The 27,180-nt window shown below is 38.6% G+C and overlaps 4 protein-coding genes across 11 annotated transcripts in view; 1 reads left to right on the plus strand and 3 right to left on the minus strand.

Annotated features, from left to right (window-relative positions):
- Positions 1-18,649, minus strand: part of Ac3 (adenylate cyclase 3) — a 32,262-nt gene extending 13,613 nt beyond the window's left edge. Inside the window, exon 1 of the mRNA XM_012295765.2 lies at positions 18,549-18,649. The gene's annotated coding sequence lies outside the window, so the exon portion shown is untranslated. The remainder of the gene's footprint in view (positions 1-18,548) is intronic.
- LOC100880282 (alpha-tocopherol transfer protein) lies at positions 85-10,760 on the minus strand. Of its 4 annotated transcripts, none has more exons than XM_076537011.1 (5): positions 10,714-10,760; positions 3,338-3,611; positions 2,899-2,993; positions 2,195-2,509; positions 85-989 (listed from the first exon to the last, which is right to left on the minus strand). In XM_076537011.1, exons 2-5 carry the CDS (start codon positions 3,498-3,500, stop codon positions 633-635), a joined length of 930 nt encoding a protein of 309 aa, XP_076393126.1. In that variant the 5' UTR covers positions 3,501-3,611; positions 10,714-10,760; the 3' UTR covers positions 85-632. The 4 variants fall into 4 exon arrangements, with proteins under 4 accessions (XP_076393126.1, XP_012151151.1, XP_012151149.1 ...); XM_012295761.2 differs by lacking the exon at positions 10,714-10,760 and adding an exon at positions 9,462-10,020; XM_012295759.2 differs by lacking the exon at positions 10,714-10,760 and adding an exon at positions 8,500-9,407.
- On the plus strand, positions 12,727-22,239 carry LOC100875656 (alpha-tocopherol transfer protein-like). Of its 2 annotated transcripts, none has more exons than XM_003707752.3 (5): positions 12,727-12,970; positions 20,395-20,568; positions 20,755-21,308; positions 21,377-21,527; positions 21,609-22,239. In XM_003707752.3, the coding sequence occupies exons 1-5, from the start codon at positions 12,952-12,954 to the stop codon at positions 21,638-21,640; spliced, it is 930 nt and encodes a 309-aa protein (XP_003707800.2). In that variant the 5' UTR covers positions 12,727-12,951; the 3' UTR covers positions 21,641-22,239. The 2 variants fall into 2 exon arrangements, with proteins under 2 accessions (XP_003707800.2, XP_012151147.1); XM_012295757.2 differs by lacking the exon at positions 12,727-12,970 and adding an exon at positions 19,867-20,047.
- A 129-nt stretch (positions 22,240-22,368) lies between these two features.
- Positions 22,369-27,180, minus strand: LOC100880507 (alpha-tocopherol transfer protein). 4 transcript variants are annotated; one of them, XM_012295769.2, is made up of 7 exons: positions 26,895-27,180; positions 25,356-25,584; positions 24,417-24,508; positions 23,969-24,214; positions 23,710-23,904; positions 23,334-23,505; positions 22,369-22,685 (listed from the first exon to the last, which is right to left on the minus strand). In XM_012295769.2, the coding sequence occupies exons 2-7, from the start codon at positions 25,558-25,560 to the stop codon at positions 22,645-22,647; spliced, it is 951 nt and encodes a 316-aa protein (XP_012151159.1). In that variant the 5' UTR covers positions 25,561-25,584; positions 26,895-27,180; the 3' UTR covers positions 22,369-22,644. The 4 variants fall into 4 exon arrangements, with proteins under 4 accessions (XP_012151159.1, XP_012151158.1, XP_012151156.1 ...); XM_012295768.2 differs by having other exon boundaries at positions 25,356-25,608; XM_012295766.2 differs by having other exon boundaries at positions 25,356-25,804.

Consider the following 27,180-nt stretch of genomic DNA (forward strand, 5'->3'; position numbering starts at 1 on the left):
CCGAAGGACCTTCTGCAGGAAATGAGTCCCTTTCCGCCATCGTGAATTTCAAATTCATCGTCTCTTAAGAATAAGAAGAAAAAATACAATCGCTAACGATCCCTTGTTCGCTGCTTTTAATCAATGTTTCAATCTTACAATGGATGAAAAGGAAATATACCTTACTAACTAGAATAAAGTGTACTCAAAAAATGAAAATATGCTTCCATTCTAACAGAGAATAAGTACATTAAAATAATGATACAAATCGGCTTATGAATCGTAAAAAGATGAAAGGAAAGTACTCCTCGACCGTTCTTAAATTCTTGTTTATTAACCCTCGGATACCGAGTCATTCAAGACCTAACCTCTAATCTGTTTTATATAAAAAAATAGAAAATCTTATAAACTTTTACGCTGACAGCCTTTTGTCTCGCCCCTAAAATGGCCTTCCAGATTTAAATATTTAAAACATATAGTATTAACTATCCCGACAAATCTTTTATCACTGTGCAGCCCCACATTCGCCACGCATCACGCCATATATCCAAAGGTTAATTCTAAGTATAGCTACTACAATCGGCAGTACAAAATAACGCGCAGAACATTCTGAATAAAATGTCTCAGAAGTTCTCTCCGCTCCTCCCGTTTCTTCAATCATCCGAAGATTGGTCCACTTGTTTCTGTATCTCATCAGGGACGATGTAACCAAGCTGCTTCATTTCCTTAACGATCTTAGGCACCTTGCTGAGATTATCGATCCATTTGTAGTAAGCCAATTCCTCTCTGGTTCCGCCATATTTCTTCGGCAAATGAGTCGGAGAAATGTGTTGATGAAGACTATCCATGTTGCTACCGTGGAAAAAGATCTTGTTCTGCATCCGGACGTCCAACAGCGGCTTGAACACCGAAAACATCACGTCGAACACCCAGGATTGATGTAGAATATGTATGGCGTATGTTTTCATGGGAAACGCCGTCACCATCAGTGCCGTCACCATATTGGCTATCTGCGAAAATAGAAAACAGCTTATGATCGTGTTCGAGTAGGCAGAATTTTAGTGAGACGTAGATTTCAGGAATACGAGCGGAACTTTAATCACGCACGAGTTTAAAACGGGTCAATTAAGTGTTGGGCTGGGTTGTAGAGCGTATAAACAGGCCTGTTTTAACGACGTGGAGGAAGAAATAAATTTGGACGGGAGGACGATAAATGGAGAGCTGGATGCAGTGACGTAACTAGAAATTTGTTTCAGGTGAACCAGAACACATTAGGTGTGAGTAGTCTACGGTAATTTGGAATTTAGATTCTTAATGATTCTTCACAAAATTTTAATCCTAGAACTGACCATGTCGAGTGGAATTTCTAGTGATCATTTCGCGAGCGTCGAATCTCCACAATAGCAATTTCGCAAGCTCGGGATTCCAATACAAATGATTTCACGAACTTTGCATCTCACGCAACTCCAATAACGTTTCATCAAACTTAATCCCACTAATCCTCTCAGCACGAAGTTACCGAATGAACTCCGATGACCTCTCCAAAATAGAATCAACAACCAATTCATTCGAACTCCAATCCACACTTCCGAACTTCCCGTTCCATATTCGCTTCCGCATCCTCGAAGTCTTATCTACTCGTTCAAGGTCCATCAGCGACATCGGCGGTGTTTCAAGTACTATCTCCGTGGACCGGTAACGATCCGTTGTCCCAAAAGTTTCCGTTTCTTCCGTGTTGTCAAACATCGTTTGTCTCCCGGAATCATCGAGGCAACGATTAAAAGGAAGGAAATCGAGAAGCACCGAAGAAAATCGGTGTCGAGAAGTTTACGGGTCGTTGAAGTTTCAAGGACACCATTACTGGTCCGCTCCACAGAGCCACTTGATCGGGTTAGGTACCCGCGAGGGATGAATAAACGTAACAGGAGGTTGTCAGATAAAAGGAGGGACTATTAGTTTCAAGGTCGTTATAGATGGTTCAAGTTTCAAGAACGCTGAAAGTAGATCGATACCTGGCCAAGATATCTTGCCGAGATAAATTAGACGCTTCGTCACGTGGAGTCCCGTTTAATTGAACGCTCCTTCTTGATTTAGTATTTCAACCCATAAATAAATTAATCGCGTCCACGAATTCCGACAGTAATCGAATTGGGACATTTTGTGAATTATAGGATGAACGAATGACTTTCACAAATTATTTCATTAAAAATATTACCTGTGGAGTAATGGTCCAGGCATGAGCCATGGTGATGCCTTCCAGATCAAAAATGGCGACGCCGCCAAGAATTTGTGCTCTGGGCTCCAAGACCCCGAGCTCCAGTATGATAACCGTAGCCTTGAATAACTCCTCCACGGAATATTTTCTTGGATCCCAGTTTCCCAATCGATAGATCATTATTCTTCTGCCGCATTGTGTCCTGTAAGCAGGCACCGTCATCACGTCGTCCTCGCCGATATGCTTCATCTCCACTGGACTCACATCCTGATGAATCTCTGGATGCTCCTCTTTGAAGTTGCAGTAATTCACTATCTATCGAAAGAGCCATTGAGAAACAGGGCTAATAGTCTGGTTAACCTTCTACACCTCCAAATGATCTATCTAATCAAATTTTATTTCAACCTGTAGCTGATAGAATATTTTTAAAACGAAGTAATTTCTGTAAAAGAAAGATAGTCAATCTTTTACAATTTTAAAAACCTCACTAATTTGCATTAACATCAAATCAAAGTCTGGTTAGAAAGAATTAAAATGCTTTCGATAGCCTTTCGATCCTGGCAACCTGTAAGGCAGTCAGTTCGCCTTGGCATCGTTGTGCAACCGATCGAACTTGTTTTACCAATATACTAGACATTCCGCAACGAAACACAGATCGATCAAATACAACTATTATATCTAGAAAAATCAGACGATCGACTTACCAATCGGTGAGCACGGTTCACATTAAAGTTCCTCGCTCGCAGGAATCTGATCAAGAAGTCGTCATCCATTCTGTGCGGCATGCACTCGCCTCTCTCTGCGTTTAACAAAAAAATCCTATTACGTTGCAGGAATATAGTGCACTCATTAATGGGATTAATGATGATACTCGGGGGGACGTGCGTATAAAGGACTACTGACTCATTTAAATTATGGCTCATTTGGTCTGGGCACCGCTATTAATTGCCAATGCCTGCAGCATTTAATGTTAGGGGAGGTATTATATGTTTTTGTACAGCTCTATAACTCTAGAGTTTACTACTGCCACGACTTTTTACATTACTCCTAGATCTCTATACCAGATCACTATGATCATAACTCTACGTAGATAGAAAATAGCTACCGTATATTAAAAATTGATAAATAAAATTCGTAAGTTACCATAAATCATATCTCTCAGTTCCTGAAGAGTGCTGCACCTGACCTCCTCAGTCTCTCCCAGTTCCCTCCTGGCGTAATCCATCACCTCGGGTGACGGTTCGCTCAAATCCAGGCAAACTTCCTCGTCGTTCACCTGGTCCTGATCGCCCTTTAACTCTGGCATCCTGGTGGAGTCGTCGTCGCGACAACGATCGAGATCATCGATAGCGTCCTTCGTACGTGATCCCGCGCCGTTCAACGAAGCTGCATCGGTTGCACAGCCGTTCTCGTTCTCCTGCGGCATGATGCAGCTTTGCGTGATCCACGATCGAATCTGTTTCGAGAACTCGCGACAGGCTGCACGATCACGTCATTCGACGCCGAGATAGCACCGAAGGATAACCTCACCTCCCTCGACGATTTTATATTTTCGCGCTGACAGTCGCGGTAATTTGTCTTTGTTTTTATATTTGCGCTCGTTCTAGTCCGAGCCTCGGTTCTCTCTCATAAAAGAATTCGAATTTGGATAGCAAAGGTTTAATTGAGGAAGATGGTTTGAATTTGAGATCGAAGGATAAATGGGATGTTGTAGGATTTTCTTTTAGTTTGAGAATCAAGATTTAAAATTTGAAAGGTTATGCAATTCTCTTCTCAAATACGAATTTTTCTTGAGAAGTCTAATTTTAATCCAAACAAGTTTCTGTCCCGTTCGAATCGAGTCGACAAGTTTGTCATCTTCGATAAACAACGTGATTCACTCGCAGTGTCACGTGTTCGAATCGAGTATTTTCGGTTCTTTTACGCCGTTCGTTCGCGCGAAACTTCCAGCTGCCTTTTGTATTGCTCAAACAACGATGCAACTTTCTCTTGCAAAAATGTGTATACACCTAAATGATAGTGATTCATAACCTAACTATTTCAGAAATTCCTTGTCTCTGCACAAATCAATAAAATTCGAAACTCCCTGTTAAAAGTAGAAGACGATAATTTAAAAAAATTATTTCTTTGAAAACACGCGTCACTTGTGTTCAAGTATAAAACACTGCTTAACAGAATTTACACAAGTACTTTTTGTATTTTTTATCTCGTGGAAACTCCGAAGCGTAGAATTTGCTAGCACAAAATTTTTGAACGTGAGAAGAAATTGCTACAGTGATTTTTATGCCGTAGAAACTTTGACTTGTAAGTGGAATCACGAGTTACAGAGCGCGAAATCGGTCGCGCCGCGATGCCGGTCGGTGATGCAACTGGCTGCAACTACGTGCACGGCCTCGTTGCATCGGCACGAAGTGCAACGCGGTTTCCCTCTTACCTGCGGTCTCTTCGAAAATCTTAACGATACAACAACGATCGCAGCGCCATAAATACACAATTTTCTGTACAATCCATAATTTCGATTACACATTCACACTTCAGATGTTTTATTTCTCATAACATTATGCAGAGAAAAATTAAAACAAAGATCTTATATAATAGATTTTTTTTGTCATATTATCATACAGTATTATTGATGCCTCTTATACATATAATACATAAATTGATACATTCCTATTATTTCACGACTAATAATAAGCTTGCAGCACGAGCAGAAATTCTACAAACGAGTGACAAAGTTCAAGGAGTCCAACTTCGCTACAAGGAAATTGAAAGGTATCATTTCAAATACTCAATTCTCTTACCTTATAGAGAACACTGTGAAATTGCTTTGAGTTTTCGAGCAAACTACCTACTCGACATTCTAGGTAAAAAATCTTCTAAGTAAAAAATAATTGCAATCAATTGGCCAGAAGAAAGTGGAGGATCGTAAAAAATAGAAAGTGAAATACAAAGTTGATAACATAGTAAAGTTCGAATGGTGCTCCAGAATTATGGCTACAATTCTAGCAATTTAGCAAGCTATAAAAACTTTATTCTTCAATTGAATACCAAGTAAATTTTGAAAATAATTCACCTGAACAAAAATGAGAGCAAGCAATAAAGAACATTAAAAGTGAGAAGTTAGGTGAATAGCAGGTTTTTTGTTACGTCCAAGGATATCCACGAAATATGAAAACACAGGCAAGTCATGTAAAAATAATCGCAATAGCGAGCAGTGTTGAACTGCATCGTATTACCAAAGATATCATCGTGTTGCGAAATGTGTCATGGTCATCCTGTTGCATCTACGGCTCGATGCTTTCACTAACGACAACTTTACCCGTAAGTTTTATTGTGGGTGCGTCGGTTCGAAGCAAGAGAAAGTAAAAGTGAGAATCTCATTTATCTGACTGACTTCAAATATTTCCTCGTTCTATAAATACTAAGATTTCTATTTGTGATACCTCGATTACGTCGTAATTTCGATTGGAATTTAATTATCTTACGAAATCGCGATCGATTGAAATCTTTATTTTAATATGAAAGTGAACGATGGAAAAATTGTATGTACATAACAGTGAAATGAAGGAACATGCTAATGAGTGTTGTACGCAATCTAGATATTAATATCCGCCATTGCTCTTCAGTCGCGTGATTTACTCGCGCATGCACTTGAAATTTCTACAAGCCTAAATGACCAATTGTAAATCATCTCAGAAACAAAGTAGACACAGTGTACACAACATTCCATGTCCCATATTTTAGAATCGAAATGTGGTGCACCGTAATTTATTCGTTACGTTCGTTGATGCAATTGCGGCTGCATAACATTTCATTACTACTTTCTCTGCGGCCTCAGACATTACTACTCCTTTTTAACACCGTTTTTCAACGTACGTTTTATTCCGAAGATCGACCGAGAAATCATAATAAGCACTTTGACATTCGTCTAACTTTTTCTTGCATGGTTCGATCACAGACGTCAAGATTGACAACTAATACTCGATATTAATATCATCTTACTTTGTATTTATATTCGTAACTTGTATGCTAATAATCGTTTCACGTCATAGATCGATGCCAGAAAATGCGCACCTTTTTTCTGATGAGATAAAAACTGATGTTTTATTACTTGAATAAGGTCAATGCGAAAATTCGTCACCTTTGAATAATTATTTAGCAAGTCATTGCTGACGGCACGAGGAAGAAAAAAGTAGTTGCACAAGATTTATATGTGATGATTATATTAATTCATGGTGAGTCATAAGAAACAACGTGATTACTGATTACAATTACTCTGCATTTTGCAACCTGCATCTTGCACCTGAATGCACCCTCTCATACGCTCCTCCACTCAAATTATTTAAGTCCAAAAATGAATTCTGTCACATTAAACTCGACAATCAAAATTAATCGTATACCAATTTCAAGCAGCCGTCGATTGAAATCTATTCTAAATACATGAAGCTGATTCTCCATGTAAGCTGTTCCTCAGATCTCTCCAAGCATGAATCCTTACAGATAAGGAATACAGATGAAGGCAACGCAGATGGAGACTTTATACGAGTAACAATAATGAAAATACCAAGTACAACAAATGAACCGCGTTGTTCTCCGGTTACTCACCCTCTTGCAATCTTCTTGGCTAGATCTGTTCTGTCAAGGACGAACGATCCGAGCGTTACCACGGGTCTGCGTACACTGCGACCACCAGTGGAACTCAGTAGGCTGGTTTGAAACCTCTTCCGTGTTTGCAAATCCTCCAACGAGAAAGTTGCACAAGCAACTGTCCTGGTACGATCTAGCATCGGGTCGAGTTCCTAGAGGACTAAGGACCTATCTCTGCCGAGTTCACCGACTTGTTTCCTGCTTGGTCGCTTCTGAACTCACCGACTGACTTTACCGGATTACTTAACACACGTTTCTGGAGCTCGTTTATGTTACTCGCGTTTAGAAAATAAGGATAGAAGGAAATGATTGGATCGATAATACGGAGTAGTAAAATAAATCACTCTGCAGACTGAGAAAATGAGACTTACTTAACCTCATTTGAGCGAACTGTCTAACCTCATTCATCACTTCACAGTTTAATACGCTAATTGAATGCAGTTTAAGTTAACTTAATTCGGACATAAGTTCGTATGTTGTCTGTCGGAATACATCGAATTGAACCTCCTTGGTGATTTGCAGTTCTAATGCCGTTCTAATTATAACAAGTGTGGGTAATATAGTCGCATATAATCATCACCTTAAAAACGTGTTATTCTCAAAACAGATGCAAGGAAAAAAATATTTGTTCGCCTTGGGTAAATATATTACAGTGCATAAATATAAGCATCTAACAGGATAATTGCGACAAAAAGGTTTGCAGCGATCATTATATAAACGACTTGACGTATCTATAATCGCTATCAAGCATCAAATGAAAAATCATTATTTCCAAGAATATTAATCTCAAGCAATATGCTGATACATGGATACTCGGTTATTTCTGGATAAAATTCGCAAGTTCATGATTGCTATAAGCGCGTTTAAAAGATTAGGGGTGTAAGGTGAAACGGTTCATCTCGTAAATCGTTATCGCTTAGAAGTTAGACCGTCGACGATTCTTCTTCCACGTTCATTTTCCGCTTATCGACACTCGAGGTAGCTAATCTCGAGGTCTAATTTAGTTTCGAGGGTTGCTCGACGCCTTAATGCTCGGATAAACTGCTTGTTAGAGAACGGATTTCATGGGAATCTCAACTACACGAGACCTAGAAAAACTTCAAAGTCAATGAGAGTGAAATTCTATTTACGAAGTTAATTGCAATAAAACGGTTATGTTTCTGGTCCAATGAGATTCACTGGTACTTAATGATGCTCAAAGATCAGACAAAATGGCGAAAGAGGCTACGAAGCAACTTTCGATTTCCATTAGTGCTTGTTGAATAAGCTTATTTTCGTTGTTAACTTCAATAAGGATATCTTCATTTGTGTGAAGACTCGCTTTTATTCGGTTTTAATTTGCGTTTTAACTGAGAGAACTTGTATTGATTTTCAAACTCCTCACTGCGAAACTTCAGCTATAGTTTCAGAAATAGAAGAGTGTACAAAGAGTTTCATAACCGGAGAACTTTCAGGTTGCAATAAAGTGCTTATTTTATATTCCTGCATTAATAGTTGCATCTTGTTTATAAGATACGGTACGTGAACTATAATTTCACAAGTACAAAGTGTACAGGTACTTTCATGAATAATTAAAACTTAACTACAAACATAACAAAAAAATTGAACACGTCCCAACCATAAATTTTGACCTCGCATAACCTCACTTATTCTGTTACCTCGCGTTCCTGCATCGAATAAAAGAAAAATGGTTCCAACGATCACTTTCAAAATCCCACGGAATCGGTTGTCGACCTCTCGAACGAAAAGAAAGGCTAAATGGCCACACACTTGCGCGAGTGGCCGACTAAGAAAAAAGAAATTAATCGACGATCAGAAATTTCACTCGTTCTCGTTGCTGTAGCTGATATCGCGCTTGTGTGAGTCATGGTCGTCGAAAAGGAAATCGTAAAATTTATATGAAGCCGGAAGAGACGTGGAGGTGCCTCAGATACCCTTTCAATCGGCTAAAGCACATGGCAGTGAATTATTATGCATGTATGTGGGTATATAGAAAGTAAAAGTTCTCCTTTCTTCGATCCCGCTGCTCTCCAGATTCCGCTCAATAACACGTTCGATAAGTGAGTGTCGCGATACTCTTGAGAACGGTTGACATATAACCATTTACTTCGAAGTTAAAATGTATGCATTTGGTTATATCACTTTGCAAATAATATTATTTTAATGTGTACAGGTCCTGTAGACGGACAGAAGAAGATGTGTGCAGGGAGATTCACTATTGGTAAGATCACTCTACAAACTTAAAGTAAAGTTTCCAACATTTCTCTACCTGAGTATGCGATGTTAACAAGATATTATTTAAGCAATTAAAATGAAACGCTTAGATAAATAGTCTGCTGTTAGAAAACATAACTCAGGGCCGAAGGTTGTAACCTAACTCAAAAAAGAATGATGGTACCTGTCACGAGAATCTTTTTACCTTCGTTTACGTAATACTTAACCTCCGGAAGAAAGAACGTGCCATATGTTTGTATCTATTTAAAAGTTAGGTATGACAGTGACAGCTGACACGAGCAGGTTTGGATGAAAAAGTTTCCTAGTTCCTTCCAATGACCCTGTCAAAATACCTACACAAAATCCTCATACAACTACATTTCTAGATTCCTATATGCTTACTTACGTGATCCATGATCCAGGTTGAGAATCACTGGCACAGCAAGAACAAGGAACGAGTTAATTTCCCACTTCGCAATCATTGTGACCAGTTTTTTATGGAGTGATAATCGTTTTCCTGATCATTTATAAGCGTACAGTGAATAATAAGCGTGATTTGGTATCACGAACGCGCAAAACTGTATTGGAATATAGTATAGAGAACCGATGACGTCCGTTAAATGATATTTTTTCCTATCAAGCCCATCGACGACTGGAAAACTACTAAACAACGAATGAAAACACGTCCACCTTTCCTTCCGAAGAGGACACGCTCGGTGAATACAAATAATGTATGCTATCTAAGCTACGTGCTTGCTTGGAAGTTGGTCTGCCGGTGACAAGATGGTTACGGTCTTGTAACGACGGTGTTGGATGTCCAAAGTGTTCCCTGTTACCCCGATAATTTGCTTGCGAGAATCGTGTTTCGACATATCATGCTTCTCGGTTTCTATTAGCAAGTCTAAATCTGCCTCGAGATATGTAAATTTCTCTTATAAAAGGAACTTTATTCGATTCGTGGACGCCATCTTTAATGCATCCGAATGGTTATCCATACCTTCCATTTTTTCCGCAAAAGCTAGTCATCCACTATAATATTTCTCGGAAAATATAATTTTTCTCGGACCAGTAATTCTTACTGGTTCGTGTAAATATTTGAATATATTATTCACACCACATTACTCTGACATCACGATTTTCCTGGAGCTTCGGAACCGCGATCTTCCTTAGAAATATGCCGGTGCCTATTGCCGAATGATTAACAGGAACAAAGACGAGAATGTTGGTAACACACGAGATCGGACTTTACTCGCGTCGAGGGCAAAGAAACATAAGCGTCATTTGCACCTGACGCACAGAGTGTCCTCGGATTACCGGCTACACAAAACGATCGACTTGTCGTCCCTCGGTCTATCCTTGATTCCTCTTCTTTCTTTTTGACGATTTTAACGTATGGATTTATGATGTTTTTAGAATGCGTTTCAATGGACCGTGATGAGCGGGACTGAAAGTTCATCGCGAATCACGCCTACCGTGTTAATGACTTTAACGAGGAGGCTATTAATAATGTTCCTGCACTTCACTTTTAAGAGAAGACCGGTAATTCTATTAAAATATTCTTGGGAACTTTAGAATTTACTTTTTCGTTAAATTCATGAGCACTTATTTCACTTTGCAACTTTGCTGACGAGTTAAGCAGCAACACATAGAGATTTTACATGATTTTCATCGATGTTTCCGTAACTTCGTAACCGGGAAGGCTTGACCCCTTAAAATAAACAAACTAACATTAATGTAACGTGTCACGTGTACGAACGAGAAGAAGAAGAAGAAGAAGAAGAGAATGAAGTACACACAGATTATTTTACAAAAACGCGTTAAGGCAAGAAAACATAATTCTGACTAACCTTTCGATGCAAACACCCCTGGTCGATCGATCACGCACCCTGACCCACCCTAACGTTCCAACACCAGGAGCAGCCTCGTCGCGATATCCGTTTCCAAGTTCACCGTCAATTTATTTATAAACATCCATAACCCGATCGTAGCCGCACCCTCTGGCGATAAACAAACATCCCCACCAGGTTTAAAAGCCGCGAGGAAATGGAAGGGGATCTGGCTGATAAACATGTCTCCAGGTCGACCCATTAATCCCCTGACCGACTGAAATCATTCGTCTCGATCGATCTTCTCCGCGTGTGTAACGAACCAACCTCGACGGACATCCACGAGGAGAAAAAAAGGAAGGCGGGGAGGAGTACGGTCAGATCAGGGTAGGGAAGGTCATAGCTCGAAGCGGCAGGCTCCAATCGCGTTTATATAGAAGAGAAGCTCTCGTTTACGCATCACTCATTAGCGTGCGACATTTCGTTTTCACCGGATGATTAGCATCGAGAAGTGTAGCCAGAATCAGTTAAACCGGTGTCTCGTTCGAGCAGCTAGATACGGAGAGCCGGTGAGTGTGTATTTCACCAATTGTTTTATGGATTTTTCGAGGAGTGATCGAGAGGGTGGTGAATGAGCTGTGTGATTTTTACGCGAATCCAAAAATTTTGATTTCGTGAACTCGAGTAGCGGTAGTGATAGATTAGAACTGCGAGTGTCTGATACAAATAAGGGATCACTGTCGACACTTCGTCATTCATTAGAATGAAACTTGTTGAGCTTGTTAAATGATTCAAGACGAAAATAATGGTATATCTCCTTAATGGTATTAAGGAGAAACTTAACCTCAAAGTCAAGTCATTTCAAATGTCCCCACTTTCACGCGTACAGCTCTTAAAGATCAAGGAAATGTCTCTAATAAAAGTGTAATGGTATAATAAGTCTTCCAAGAAGTGCGTTAACGAAATTCGTTATTAAAGATAATGACTATTATGTAAGTCCATTATTGCAAAAGCATTGTTATGTTTTTTATAATATACTGTAGAGCTCAGATAGCATGCGAGTCACGTTTCCCTTATTTCCTTTATTTTATCCCCACATAGCCTGTAATATTCCGGCCACTTGTCCCGAAACCTTGACTTTCAGACATTTTGATTACCTTTCACAGAACTAGTTCACTGTTTCATTATACGGGTATCAATTGTTTTCGAGATAAAAATATATTTTCGATATTCTGGAAAGATACGTATCTACCTAGTAACACGTACTCAAGATTTATAATGAATATAAATAGAACTGATGTTATAAAATACAGATTGTACAATCCTATGATTTATTATGTAATAAAATACGATCTCAAATTATGAATATTCAAAATGACTGCCATCAACATCGACATCATTTAACATATTTGTCATCGTTTATATTTGATGTTATTTAAAGTTTGCATCGTAAAAAAAAATTAGCGAGCGTGGAATGTCAAGTTTATCCTCTCGTCTGATTTCCTATACTTTAAATTATTATTTTTGTGCATACAAAAAAGTTGCCTAGTTCAGTTTTGAAAATCTGTAGATTTAAAAGTCATCCGGGTATGACATAATCGACTCGCCAGGTCAAACAACACGAAAGAACAGCATCCCCACTATTTTGCACGATGCACCTTCACTTCTCAGACTCGAAACAGCTGCTTCAAAACTTCCACTAGGTAGTTACAATTTCCCCACCAAAAATTTCATCCATGGATTTTCCCCCGACCTACACTCCATTTCCTATCCCCCACCTCTTCGAATTCATCCGTCGAAATGGACGAGTGAAAAGAAACGATCTCTGCGTTAACCTGCGTCATCGTCACAAGCGTACATGGAAAAACTCGTCAAGATTCGTCTCCTCGACCCTGAAGGCGAATTGCCTCGCGTATAAGAACGGGCCCCAGGGCCCGGGGCCCTCTCATTTTCGTGCGTTTTTCGACCGGAACGCGCCTCCACGCTCAGAATCCTGGTTTCATGGCTGTCTTTCGACGATCTTAACGATTGCGAGGTCAAAGAAAAGCGGAAAATATTTTGAATGCCGCCATGACGGAGTGGATAAAACGTGAGTAAAAGTGCGGTGTGCAAATGTGTTAATATTGGAAATTTGTGTTAAAGTAGCTGGTTGAAATAATTACCTACACATTTCGTGTTTCTCGATTTCCTTTCTATAAATTTCTATATAATTAAATTGATAACACATTGTCAGTTTGATGGTGGTATATTTTGTGACACTATGGCTTTTGCAATTTAGGTTATTTTTATGAGGACTTAATGAGATATTACGTATAGAATTATGTTTAGGAGCTATATTTAATATGTTGTAAAATGATAGGTAAAGTGAAATTGGTAGGGCGAAGAATGGCGTGAGATGTTAAATGTCAAAATTACGAACACGTGGTTGTCAAAGAGTCATATAATTTTCTAAAATTGTACATAGATTTCGAAATCCTACGAGTAACAGAAACGTCAATAATCATTGACAATATTTACATCGAATGTGAACGTACTTTGCACTTTATAATTAGTGTCAAACTAATTGCAAGTTTATAAACTTTCCTAAGTGTGCCATTTAGATTTTCATTAAAATTAAAAATGTTTCTATATTTCTAAGCATGCTTACGTGTTTACTGAAAATAGTACGGTAGAAAAAGATGTTAAACGATAAAAGAAAAAGGTTAAATGCAAATCTGTTTTTTGTGCGGTCGCTCGGAAATTGAAATCGATCATTAGAAATTATGATTTGCAGCATACGGCCAGCATCTATCCATCACGATATCATCGAATCGTGTATCATGCGGAAGATAAAAACATCTACAACTATTTGCATAATCATGGTCTGACAAAGTCAGTGTGCGACTGACATTTCAAAACTATTACACGCGTTTCATAACACGCTTATACATTCACTTTTCTGCGAACCGTGCTCTGGATACTGTTTGGTCCACGTCTCAGGAAAACTTGAGAATTTGTGGTGTTTCAGACTGGTTTTCTTTCGCCGTAACGCGAAATTTCGCTATGTGCAGTTGAGTTTTATTCGCTCGTTCGAGACTAATGTTATCGCACTGAGTTTCTCTTCTGTTATAGCTTTGAACTTTGCTGCAAGTCGGTCGGGTTATACGAACTTCGCAGATCGATGCTATTGGAAACAGTTTTTCTTGTATTATAGCTGTGAACTTTGCCGCGAGTCAAATGGATCGTACGAGATTTAGAAATTGATGTTATTTAGGAGATTTCTTATCTAACTCTTAAGTTGAAATGTGCTGGCGTTCAACAGATTCTGAAGTCTAAAGTTGTTTAAATGTTTTTAAAGCCACGTTGCAATTGAGAAGTCAATAAATCAGAGTACAATGTTTGAATGAGTTTGTTTTTCCGTTCAAGATTTGATGTTTGCTGCAAGCTTGCAAACAGCAGTAAAAAAAGTCAATGTTATTTGAAAATATTTTTCTAATATTATCTCTGAAGATAAATTTCTTAAACCGTGTACTTTAGTACTGTAATTGAATTAAATTCCATAAACTTTGAACGCCTGTATTACAAGAGTTCATCTTCTGGCTGGGTCAATTGAACTTCGCTAAACTTTGAAGTTTGTTTTAAGGATCATTGGCATAATTCTGAACCCCGTTTAGTAGAACTTCTTCAGACTACATTTTACTTGAAGTAGGATCTCCGCTAAAATTTTATGCACTCCGTACATCCATAATAAAACCGGTGTTCCCATATCAGATCCTCCTTAATGCAGAAAGTTGCATCGTTCAATAAATAATTTTATGGAAAGAAATGCAGGTATTGTTGCCAACTTAACAGTTTTTCTTTGCAACTGTGAAACCTTTTCCGCAATTATAAACCACGACCATATTCCTCTTTGTGTTCATAGCACGTGTCCACGTTTCGTGCAAAGCATCTTGCAAGTAAACATATCAGCCAAGTTTCTCCACGACCGTGGCACGCTTGCACGCAGCCTATGTGTTACGATTGAATGACACAATACCGGTCGGTCACGAGTTTCCCGCGATGGAGAACGAGCTGATTAGCTTCAAGTTTTCAGCGAGAAATTTCTTTTTGAAACTTGTTATCCTACTTGTATCGTTACTCAATCGTTCCGTATCAAATGCGCAAACTATGACGCCGTTTTCTCTCTGCGATTATATCTGCAACGTGTAACGTGCACTTCAGAAACTTTTGTAAGCTTGTCGATCTGATATTAAAGAAGACTACTATTATTCCTTACAGTCAGAAATTCAGAATTAATATTGTAAATTAAAAATGGTCAATGAAGACAGAAATTAAATATTCTCGACGTAAAAGCAGGAAATCGATAGGATTTAATTAGCAAGTTTACAAAGAAACTTTCGCAGTCTGCACCAGTTTCGATCGAGAATTCCTTGTTCATTATTTAATGGACATTGTTGAGAATTAGGTTCCTCTTTCTCAGATTCAATCAAAGTCAACGTAATGAAACTGTTTCGTATTCGCAGTGGAAGCTCCATGATGTAGCCTCTGTTTCTTCTTTTGTTTCCATTTCTGTCTCTTTTCTCTCCATTCTTTTCTTTATGCGCCTCTTTATTCTCCATTTCCTCTGTGCTTTCTTTCTCTACTCATTGTAAAGCTGCTGCTTTTTGCCTCGTTTAAAACCCTTTTGCCCTTTCATTTCCCTGTACGAATGAGAAGCTTGAACCACTTCTGGAATTAGGTTCACTTTTCACGGTTGAACGCGGCCTGTAATTAATCACCGAAATATATATTTTTGGTGTGTAACAGGGTATTACATAATTATGCTTCCTAGGTGTACACATCTGCGGATCCCCATAACCCCAGTTTTCAAAATATGAACGTAGAACATAATACTATAACTTTCATGGCTGCGGCTGTTTACTATTACGCGAGGTTTTAGGTCCATAACGCGTTAAGCATAAATATTGGGTGTTGCCACCTAACGCAGAGGCGATCGAACGGTGAGCGTAAAACACAGAAACCCGCGTTCCTGGCACCGATTCAGATACTATTTCAACGTTGAAATAGTGCACGGACCTCCTAACTGGTCGCGAAGGTAACCAGCCCGGCTCGTTGCACCCCTTTTTTCTCAGGCGAAACTTCTTGGTCGACTGCCAATTGTAACGGTGGGTCGATGAGCCTAAGGAAGGAATCGCTCGATAAAATTTCACAACCCTGCAAGGAGCAATCCTTGTACCTTCTCGTAAATCTTCATGATAAAAAGTGATACTAAGAAAGGAGTGAAAGATAAATGTCCTGCTCTCCTACGGACATAATTTATAACTGAACTTCGAGTTAAAGTCCGAATTACTTCTTGCGCCTTGAATTCGTCCTTTCGTACAATGGGAAAGAGAATTCTTAAGATTACTCTATGGTTTCAAATTTATAAATTTACGTTCAATTTGAAGATTAGCGATTCAATATTGACGGAGATGATGGAAATTCAATATTGGCCCAGGTCAATAACCCGGTTTCTAATCTTGAAGTCCAAAGTAAACGTTCATTCGTTAATCACGCGTTTTCGACACGGATTCGTGTCCCAAAAGGAAAAGGAGAAAATGAAGCATGGATGACCCTGATCGTGGAAGAGGTTCACCTCGAACACTGGTCACCTCCTTTTCGGTGCCTCGTGTAGCTCGAGGTTGTAGACAACGAAATTCGACCTTTTTCGAGTTTCGTAATCTATTTAAATATGCAATAAATTTGATCGCGTCTACGAATCGTGTTAATTAACTTTTATCGCGTCTAGACAAGATTTCAAAATTTCTTCAGTTTTATTTCGAAGTGTCATCAGAATATTTTCTAACTTTGAAAATTTATTCTCTTGTGTGTAGAATTATATTTATAACAATATATTTTCTGTATTAGATCTTTGAATCGTTCTACACGTTTTCTGGATAAAAACGAGTTTCGTTTTCTCACCAAGCCGCCTAAAGACAATAATAGAAACGGAAGTTAGTTCTGCTTTTCCTCATCACGATTTCGTCACTCCGAAACTACCAATCGAATATTCAAGCAACGTGCTCGTACGCCGAGAAAAAGGCAATCAGCTTATACTAACGTAGGTGCCTGAAATTAACAGATACTATTTAAAACGTCAGCAATTTTGTAATGAATCGTTTATTGAAGGACAACTTTCAATTTTTGCGAAAACACATTAATATTTATGCACACATGTCTTCGATATATTCAAAGCCGCGAATGCATAAAACGTCCAAATTTTTCGTACATCTTTGAAATTTAAAAAGCGACAATTTCACGAGCTGGTTCTCGTGCGTTTTTGCTTGCAATTGTTATATTCAGTTCTGCAACGTGCCGCAATAAGCCGGTAAGATAGAAAGTCCACGCAATTGGCGAGTTTTTAATATCTTTCGTTTTCATTTCTTTGCCCCGTTTGTCAATCTGCAATTACCGATTCGATCGCGTCCTTGATCCTTTTTCTCCTCACTTTCCCGATCGGTTTTAACGATTTTGTTGTGTAACCGACATACGCTCAATTAATTGTGAACCACTTAACATTTTAAGAAAGATGGAAGTGAACAAAATTTTTTCCATCGAATTACATCCACGAAAAATAAAATACGAATCTAAATCGCACAAAAATACGTAGATTTACATTTACTGGGAAAAACACTTTCTGTTTTCACGCATAACGAAATAATATTTTCGACGCTGCATTTAGTATCCACGTCACGCTTATATAAAGATCTTGCGCTTCATTTGCAATTCATAATCGTCTGCGTTTGCCGGTAGTTTCATATTAATTTTGTGGGACTCGCGTTTAAAGTTGCCCTTGAAGTTCACCATTGCGCGTTAACTTCACGATTTTCCCGATCGATAGTTCGCTTCCGTTATTCGGAACACATTACGGTAGATGCGATGTTAGGTGTCAGAATTTGTTACTTTAGACCTGTCTGTATGAAACGCGCTCAAAACCTGCATGTCACTGTGAATTCACCTCACTTCCGGTCTGCGATCACCAGACAGAGCAACTATATTCCTTACTGATTGCGTACATCATTAATTCATTTTTGTATTCTTACGGAGTATAATTGTAGAGTGTATTGCGTGGATTGTTCTCGTTTCTTACATAAGGATTTTGTAATAGTGGAATAAATTCCTGTATTAATTTTACTTTATTCGAATGACTCAGCGCAAATAAAAAGTTCTAAAAGAATATCACTTTTTTGGTGCGGTTCAAATTACTTGAAATAGTTAGTTAGCAGTGTAAAAAAGTAATACTTATGACAGAGTCGTACGTGCACCTCCCATTTAACGAACAGCACGAATGCACGTTCCACCTGTTCGTTAGAACACGTATGTAATTACCGGACAAAGAAGGAAAAAAAGATTTACGACTGCACGCTATAAAATGGAGATCCCTTGAAGCGTCACGAACATCTCGACTCGCATCGAGCGGATTTTCGCGCGCAATATTCAGCAGCTCGATTCAATTTACACGCGGCGAGCACAGTGATTAAGCTGACCCCGTCAGAAGCGGACGAGCGTTTTGTGAACAGAATGCCGGCTGCAATTGCTGCTTGAACGACGATCAAGCGACGTCACGCGTTCCGCGTCGATAAAGGAGTGTGTCGCGAAAAGTGAAACGAATAGTCTTCGGACTTAAAAACAACTTTTTGAGAACTGACCTTGATCTCCGCAACAGCAAGTTCACATTGCAGTTTATTTCAATTGCGTTGAAGGTCACTGTGGCCATCTTAAAGTGTCGCCGGCTGTTATGGTTCGACGTTGAAAGCATGTTCTGTAATTGCATGGTTTTGTGCTGAAGAAGATCGACAACAATTATTAATTAAAAGTGGTAAAATATTTGAGTCGAAGAGAAATTAGGAGAGCTACCTGTTGATCGAATTTTGTGAGTGCGAATGGTGTCATTTCAGAGGCCTTTGAAAGTACTGCCATCTTGCGATGATACGTGGTCCCATAAGACCGTGCCACGTTTCGTTTACATTCATCTTCAGCTTCTATTCTTTTAGCGGAAAACAATCATTCGTTCATTAAGCCTAGTACGGATCTACATACAAATGTTTACGGGGCAAACATTTGTCCGCATGCGAAAAATACGACACGATGGATGAAACATTTGCTCGAAAACTCGTTTACGCTTGCTCGTTTCGAGTGAAAATATGTTTGTCGTGCTCCGAACAAGAGCAAAATACTCAGGGCATTTGTTAAAACTTTTTTAGACAAATATTTACCAGCCGTTTTCATACTCGTTCATGTTTTCTCACCGACAATATATGTTTCAACTGGGATTCAGATTCACTTTATTGCATCTCGACACTCTCGCTTCGTTTTAAACACTACCTATTGCTTGTTACTAACCTGCTATCAGTTATTAACCAATTGCTCATTATTAATTGCAATTATTGCAAAAGTATTCTATCCGAATTTGCTTCCACCTTTCTACCAACTTGAACTAACAAACTACCAGTCACCAGCTACGTATAAAATGCAATGCTAATAGGAAAAATAAATGTTGGAATTTTACAATACAAAACCCAACTAAACGTTTACTATTTATAAGCGCTAGCGTAACACGTGCATCGGAAGAGTGCGATAGAAACTGATAAACTGCGGACACCGATAGCAGGTTCTCTCTCATTTTCCGGTTGTCTCACGTCACCGTGACTCTAAACGTAAAACGAACGTGCTTTGCTAATATCTCGCCAAATAATGAAACGTGCATGATTAATCTGAAAACATTAACTGTGCATGGGAACGATCGATATTGGACACGTAATCGACAAGAAACGATTGTTCGTTCGACAAGTTTATAAAAATCGCACACATGGTGATAAAATACAGATACGCCGAAGTTTATATTTACACGAATTCCAATGAAGTATATTCTGGTAATGAACTGAGACTACATACAAATGAGTCACGAATCGTGACGAAGCCTTACTTTTTCTATCACACTATCGGACAATTACTCAGCTGATCCGAGCGTATGCTATGCGAATCGGGTATTCCATTACTCAGTACCACTCTGGATGGCTTGAAGAGGATTACTGTCCGGAAGAGAGCCAATCGATATCTTTTTTTCTTCCTGCAACTTCGATATTTCGAATCGGAGAACAGCTGACAGAACAGGAAAATTAAAAACTTCTGATCATGGACTTTGGAAGTTAGTCTTGGTTATTATTGTATCGATAATCTTTTAATTTAGAAAATCTCAACACTTTTTAAAAATAGCATGGCACACTGAAATTATTACGCGGAAATTAGGTTGTAGATAGCAATCTGGTACGTTGCAGAATATCATAGTTCTATGAATATCACGGTTAATACGATTTGTGGAAACTCGCAAGAGCATGGTAATTGACACTCGAGTTCACGGTTTCTTTAATGAAAAGATCACCGAAACGATCACATTGTATGCAAAATTACATTCGATGACTCGAGTGGGCTTAAATTAAATCGATGTAATATTTCCTCCTCGCGAATTAACGTAAAAAATTTTGGTTTTTACAGAAACGATGTTGACCGATGTGGAGCAACTTCCATCGTTGAAATTCGGCGATTTCACGCTCGAATTCGAGCTTGGACCACCGAGCGCGGAATTGCAGGAAGTTGCCAAGAAGGAGCTGCGCGAGACCCCGGAATTACAGAAAGAGGCATTGGCTCGATTCAAGGAATTACTCGAAGGTAATTGTTCGCTGAATATATTGCAAATTCTATGAAGAAATATTGCTGACACTAGTGTACCTCTCTAAAAGACCGAATCAATATCATAATTCCATCTGTGACAATATGTCTACCGTGTCACAACTGCATAACGCATTCATCCAGCATACAAACACTTTTTAATCTAACTTTAATCTAACTTTGCAGCGGAAAAGGACCTGAAGGTCCCGATAGACAACGAGGCTTGGCTAATTCGGTTTCTGAGGCCCTGCAAGTATTACCCAGAATCAGCGCTGAAGTTGGTGCAGAATTACTACAGTTTCAAAGTGAAGCACGCGAATGTATACGATAATTTGAAACCCAGTCGAGAGAGAAACATTTTCGAACAAAATATTCTGACTGTGTTACCCAACCGGGATCAACATGGACGCAGGATCTTGATCATCGAGTTGGGTAAAAAATGGAAGCACAACAAGTGCAATCTGGACGAGGTGTTCAAAGGATGCGTCTTGTACCTGGAGGCAGCTATGCTGGAGCCATCCACGCAGATCGCTGGAGCCATCGTTATTTTTGACATGGACGGATTGAGCCTTCAGCAGACGTGGCAATTTAATCCGCCATTCGCGAAAAGGATAGTCGACTGGCTGCAGGATGCTATGCCACTTAGGATAAAGAATATTCATATTGTTAATCAACCATATGTGTTCAATATGGTGTTCGCGTTGTTCAAACCGTTCCTCAGGGAGAAACTGAAGAGCAGGGTGAGTCGATAAATATTCATGGATGGAAAATATATGCGAAGAGGAGATAATAGTTTTGATGCTTGCAGATCGTTTTCCATGGCACGGATCGCAAATCGTTGCACCAGTATATTTCGCCAAAATGTCTACCTGATTGCTATGGAGGAACTCTGCAGATTCCGAGAGTCACTGGACCACAGTGGCTGGAGTTGCTGTTGATGTGCGATAAAGAATATGACGGTATGCTGATGGATTTTAGGAATTAGACAACCTAGTTATCACGCGTTTAGAAATATGATTAATTGTTTCATTTCCTTTCAGCGATCAACTCGTACGGCTACAAGAAGAAATAGTTCATCCCCCTCGACGCGACCTTCAGAAGAAGGGTAGCAAAAAAAGCTTGCTTGCGATCGAAAATCGATATCGAGTCGATTTTCGAACAAACAACATCGGCTGTGGGTTTCTTTTGTCAATGTGCTGATCCAAGTTCGGTCATTCGACTCGCCTGCTTATTTATAAACAACTACCCTGTTGCGCTCTTAGTTGACTCTTTACAATTATATATATTTTTGTAAAAAAATGAAAAGGGAAAAACAATCGTGAGCTTAGTGCATCGCGTCCCGAGTATATTATCGGAAAGGAGACAGTTACATTGTCTGTTAGGGGAATTATCTAGACACAGCTAAATTATTCAAGAATATCTAAATTGTCCGGATCAATCTAGATAAAATATCCAGATAGATCTCGACGAATTCTCTATATAAATCTAGCTCAATTATGTCAATAAAAATTACCTAAATATTTGTACAACGAAAAAAGTATCCTCTATCTGAATCGTTATTTAAATAATTTTTATCCAGCCAATATCTACTAACAATTGAACGTGCAACAATATTTATAATGTTATTCAATGAGGAACTCAGTGTTTTTAATAAACAATATTCTGTTTAAAGGTGTGAATTTGTTATAATTTGTTATAAACACGTACTTAATGCTGATCTGCAATCGATTACGATTACGATTAAAAACTTGTTTAATAAATATTCCAACATTGATTGTATCTAAACATTTTGTACGAAGATTGTTCCATGTAAAATATTTTTTATTTATGATAAAAGTTACAAAGAATAAATCATGTGTCACGATTTATATAAACATCACATGTGTTTATCCCCGTCTATGATTTTCAACAGATCGAACACATTCGTGGAATTAAACAATTGATTACATTTATTGGCACATAGCATGATAGGAACGATAATTTATTTATCGTTTTCAATGCACCATTCATTGGCACGATATAAATTTTCTCGATTATTTTCATGTTCTCTTAGTACTAACAGCCTCGTTCGCACCCTTATCGTTTCGCAGATTTGACATATCCACATTTATTGGAAGCTGAAAGAAAAAATTATATTGCGATTACAATTTTGAAAATATCTGTTTTCAGGATATAAATGAAGATTGACTTCCATTTGAAATACGCTTAGAGTTGGTTATATCACCGTAAATGTCTGCGCATGCTCGAATGCATGGAGATACACGTGAGTGAACACAATAAAGATTAAACTACACATTATTGTTTACGTTAGCTTTTGTTTCTCTGGAATGGGTTAAAGGTGAATGACCTTTTATGTAATAAGGTTTTTGGGCGTGAATATTTGCTTTTGATCACGTAATCGGAAACGCATACACACATGGTTCATGTCGAAAAATGATATGATATAAAAAGTGACCATCTTTTTCGCGTACATAGTCTGATGAAGACGAACCGGAAGTCAACATACTCTGTACACATTCTAAGAAAATACGCGATCACTATTGCGCAACACGATTCATGCTTGGTAATGTTATGTTGCTTTACAACATACAGTCACAAACCAGGTGTCTAATTATGCTAAACGTTTCTGGTAAGACCAGATTCGAATGTGGAAAATCGTGTTTGAAAGGTTCTTTTCTGAGAGAGCATTCACGTGTTGCAATGCTTTATACAAGATTCATTGAACTGTTCTAGATAAATGTTCTATTAAAAAGCGTCGAAATTACCTTCAAATTCTTTCTCAAAGCAGCAGAAATAATCCCAAATACCCTGACCAAGAGGAACTTTTGGCATCTCGAAATCTCCGCCGAATTCTTTGGGCAATATTTTAGTACCAGTATAAGGAATCAGAGTACTCCTATTCGTCCCGTGGAAGTGAATTCTCTTTCGTGTTTTCTCCTACAAAATATTCACAAACTTTCCGATTAAATATACTAATTAAATGAATTGATTAGCCCGAATTACTTGTTTAGTTCTTTTAAAATTGAATAAATTGATTAGAATTACAAAATTGTTTTAAGTATATGTAGATTAATTTCAAATTATATACAATATTGTAGATTAAGTTTACATTCTATTGATCCCGTTACAAATAATACTTACCATAAGGAATGGTTTGAAAATGGCGAAAACCATGTTGAATATGAACGGTTGGTTCACTACGTGAATACCCTTCAGACGACATGGCAAACATCTTTGTACCCATTCTGCCACGCTGGCTGCGAAACTAGGTGTGAAATATGTGACCTGGCTCAGGGAGAATCCATCCATGTCCAGAATTACGTGCACGCCAGATATCTGGAGTTTCAAATAGACAAATTGAAATTTCTGGACACACGTGTAATTGATAATAAAAAATTACCTGTGTCTTTGGTTCGGCTATAGCTGCGTCCAAGGATAGCATAGTAGCACGGAATATATCGTCGAGAGAAACTTGCTTTGGGTTCCATCTTTTTCCAGCGGATATCACCACCAGTCTGCAACCATCTGGTGTTCGGTCTGGCAACGGTATCACGAGTTCTGCGAGGAATGGTTTTTTCTCCGTACTTGGCATCAAATCTTTACAGTAACGTGGATTGTTCAATCGATACTGGTAGAACCTTTTCATCTATCAACAAATTTAAACACTTTTATTACCTAGTATACCTCTAGAACTGACAAAACAAATTAGGTCATTAAATCCAATTGTAGAGTATTCTATTTTGAGCAGTGTACAAATTCTTTTCATATCCTAAGCACTTTTATACTTCGTGGTTACTTCTCTCTTTGTAGTTTAAACTCGTTAATTAAGAAAGAAGAATCGAGCTCACCAATTCGAAAGCACTCTTCGGGTACCATTTGCAGGGACGTAGGAACTTCTGATAGAACTCATCGTCATCTGGCACGATCAGTTCTGGTTCACCTGCGTAGAAAACAATCTGATAGAGTTCTTCAGGAAGTAATTACTCGTTGTAATTTCTAGAAATTATATATTAACGAGGAGTTATTAAAGGGAACGCTGGAATTGTCGAGCAGAGGACGTGATCGACAGTACAAGGAATTTAATTTCGTTCCAAGAGACTCTTCCTCGTGGTAAATTGTTTTATTGCAGAATAATCGATAATGGTAATAAACAAGCGATTAGCATACAAAAATATTTCGCCAAGTATTTTTGATCTACAAAGAGAAATGCTGCCCTTTTAATTAGATATTCAGAATATTTTTACTGTCTTTCAAATCTATGTAAATTTTTATCGTATAAATGTTATAAAAAAAGATATCATTTTTTTTATATGTAATTGCACCTGTCAGAAAGATCGATCATCGATCGAACTCGGTGGAGCAACGATCAAGGTTCTCTAATCGAGTTTGATAAATATTTGCACGTTATCGGCAAGATCTAACCAGGTATTTCACGATAAGAGCGGAGTGGAACTTTTATCGGCGTCTGATTGATTGAATAGTAAACGATATAGAAAATGACCTCGATATAATCGTAACCAGGTTACAAATAAGTACACTAGTTATGCAAATTGTAAAACTGTAGCTTTCCTATTGCTCTCATACTCCACAAGTCGCGATTTCAAGTATTCGAGTGCAATAAAACTGGTGAATTTATTTGTACGGTAAAAACCGGTCGAGAAAATGAAAGTTGCACTCTCTGTACTTGATGCTCTCGAGGGTCAACACAAATTTCAAGTAAAAAACTTGCGAATCATTTCATCGTTATAATAATTCCGTAAACATTGTGGTTAATAAACATAAATTACCTTTGAGCAGCTCCCTAATGTCCTTCAAAGCCTGTTGCACGACCTCAGGGGTCTCTCGAAGCTCGTTCTTTGCCCTCTGAATAAAAATCTCATCGCCGTCATCGAAATCGGCCTTCAATACGAAGTTGCCCGCCACAAATTGTGGCACTTCCCTCAGCTCCGCGATCGTCCGGCCATCGCCCTGATTCCCTTGTCTGGCCTCCATGCCAGAATCAGTGGCAAGGAGCTTCTGTTTACCAGAAAAGAAGTGTCTCTGTTGGACATACATGATGCTATAGCTGACTAGGAACTACGATCTCCGGTCCACGTCTCGCCTGTTCTTGTGTTCTTTGCTCGATCCTGCGTGTGTGTGCTACGTGTTTGCGAGCTTTTGTGATTCAGTGCATGGTGTTTGCAGTGCTTGTATGTTGTTTGTGTGTTCACGTTTCGCACGCTACACTGATACCTCGCTACAACATTTGCGGATTAAGTACTGCGCTACAAAGATTTGCTTTGAAATTAGTTTGAAACCTCGTCTTGAAGCGTTAAATTTCCAAATCTCCAATATTCCCAGTTGTCAGAAGCCCCAAAATATCCTAAAGTTCCAAAGTATTCGAGCACTGCGATATTTATCGAGTCATGCAAATATTTGACAGTCAACTTTGTCTCCGACACTTACATCGAATCGCTTAACATAGAATACAAACAATCCTAGGCTCCTAACATGCTATTTGCACGATTTTCCAAATATAAACTGCAATTTGCACTTGATCCGAGAAATCCACTTCCCGAGTAGTGATTAGTGATCAAACAGCACGCGTTATCTAATATTTACCGTGACAAACAGAAAAATCTCAACAGAAGTATAAATCTGATCCTGATGAAACATGGAGCATACGTCTCTTATATCCCCAGCTGAAAACCCTACTTTTGTTTGATCAACGATTGCGCGAACAAAGTGCAACATCGCAAAGTACACTGGCTGCTGTAGTTATTTATATTCCGAATCTAAATCAGTTCTCTGTCAAATACGCCTACAATGGTTTACAGTTTCAATCTGACAAATTAACAAGCCATAGTTTTTAATGCTCCAGAAGTTATTAGTGAACATTGTCAAACACGTCTGATAATCACCAACAAAGGAATGTCGTTTATGAGTGTGTTGAGCAACTTGTGTTTCTAAATGGACAATGTCAAGATTTTATCGGTAATTTGAAGTCGTTATACCTTCGTGAAATTTTAATGATTTATTGTGTAATTTGTAATGGCGATGTTAAGTGCATTTGTTTTCATTATTTCAATCATGCACTTTCATGATCTTTGTTATCTACTGAACTGCATAATTTCTTGCAGTTTCTTACCATCATCTGCTGACCGTTTTACTAAACCATTCTAACACGTAATTGGAAGCTAAAGTGGTAACCCTTAGAATATGAAAATTAAAGAAAAAAGTGCTCCAAATAAGCCACCATATTATCCCTAGCGGAACCTTGACCTCAGTAAGTGATCCACAACAATAACAAAGGAAGCAAAAGCGGAAAGAAAAATTAATCAACATACCTGAACGTACGCCCTTTTTATCGCTTCTAGCAGTCGAAACTTGTTCCAAGGAATTCCTTAACGCTTCAACGAGTTGAAGATCTTTCTCTTAGTCAGAGAAAAAACAGAAAGTCGTTCGCAGACTTTCACGGTGTGCACGCACGACGAGACTCGCGACAATAATATGTCGATATCATTTAGGAGAGAAAGAAGAAGAACAAAGAGAATCGTTGACGATCGAAAAGAGGATCCTGTCTAACGTGGCCGAGATGCCGGCGACAACTGGCGCGTAACAGGACTCGTAAGC

The sequence above is a fragment of the Megachile rotundata genome, chromosome 11 (genome assembly GCF_050947335.1).
Source record: "Megachile rotundata isolate GNS110a chromosome 11, iyMegRotu1, whole genome shotgun sequence".
In the NCBI taxonomy this organism is placed as follows: Eukaryota; Metazoa; Arthropoda; class Insecta; order Hymenoptera; family Megachilidae; genus Megachile; species Megachile rotundata.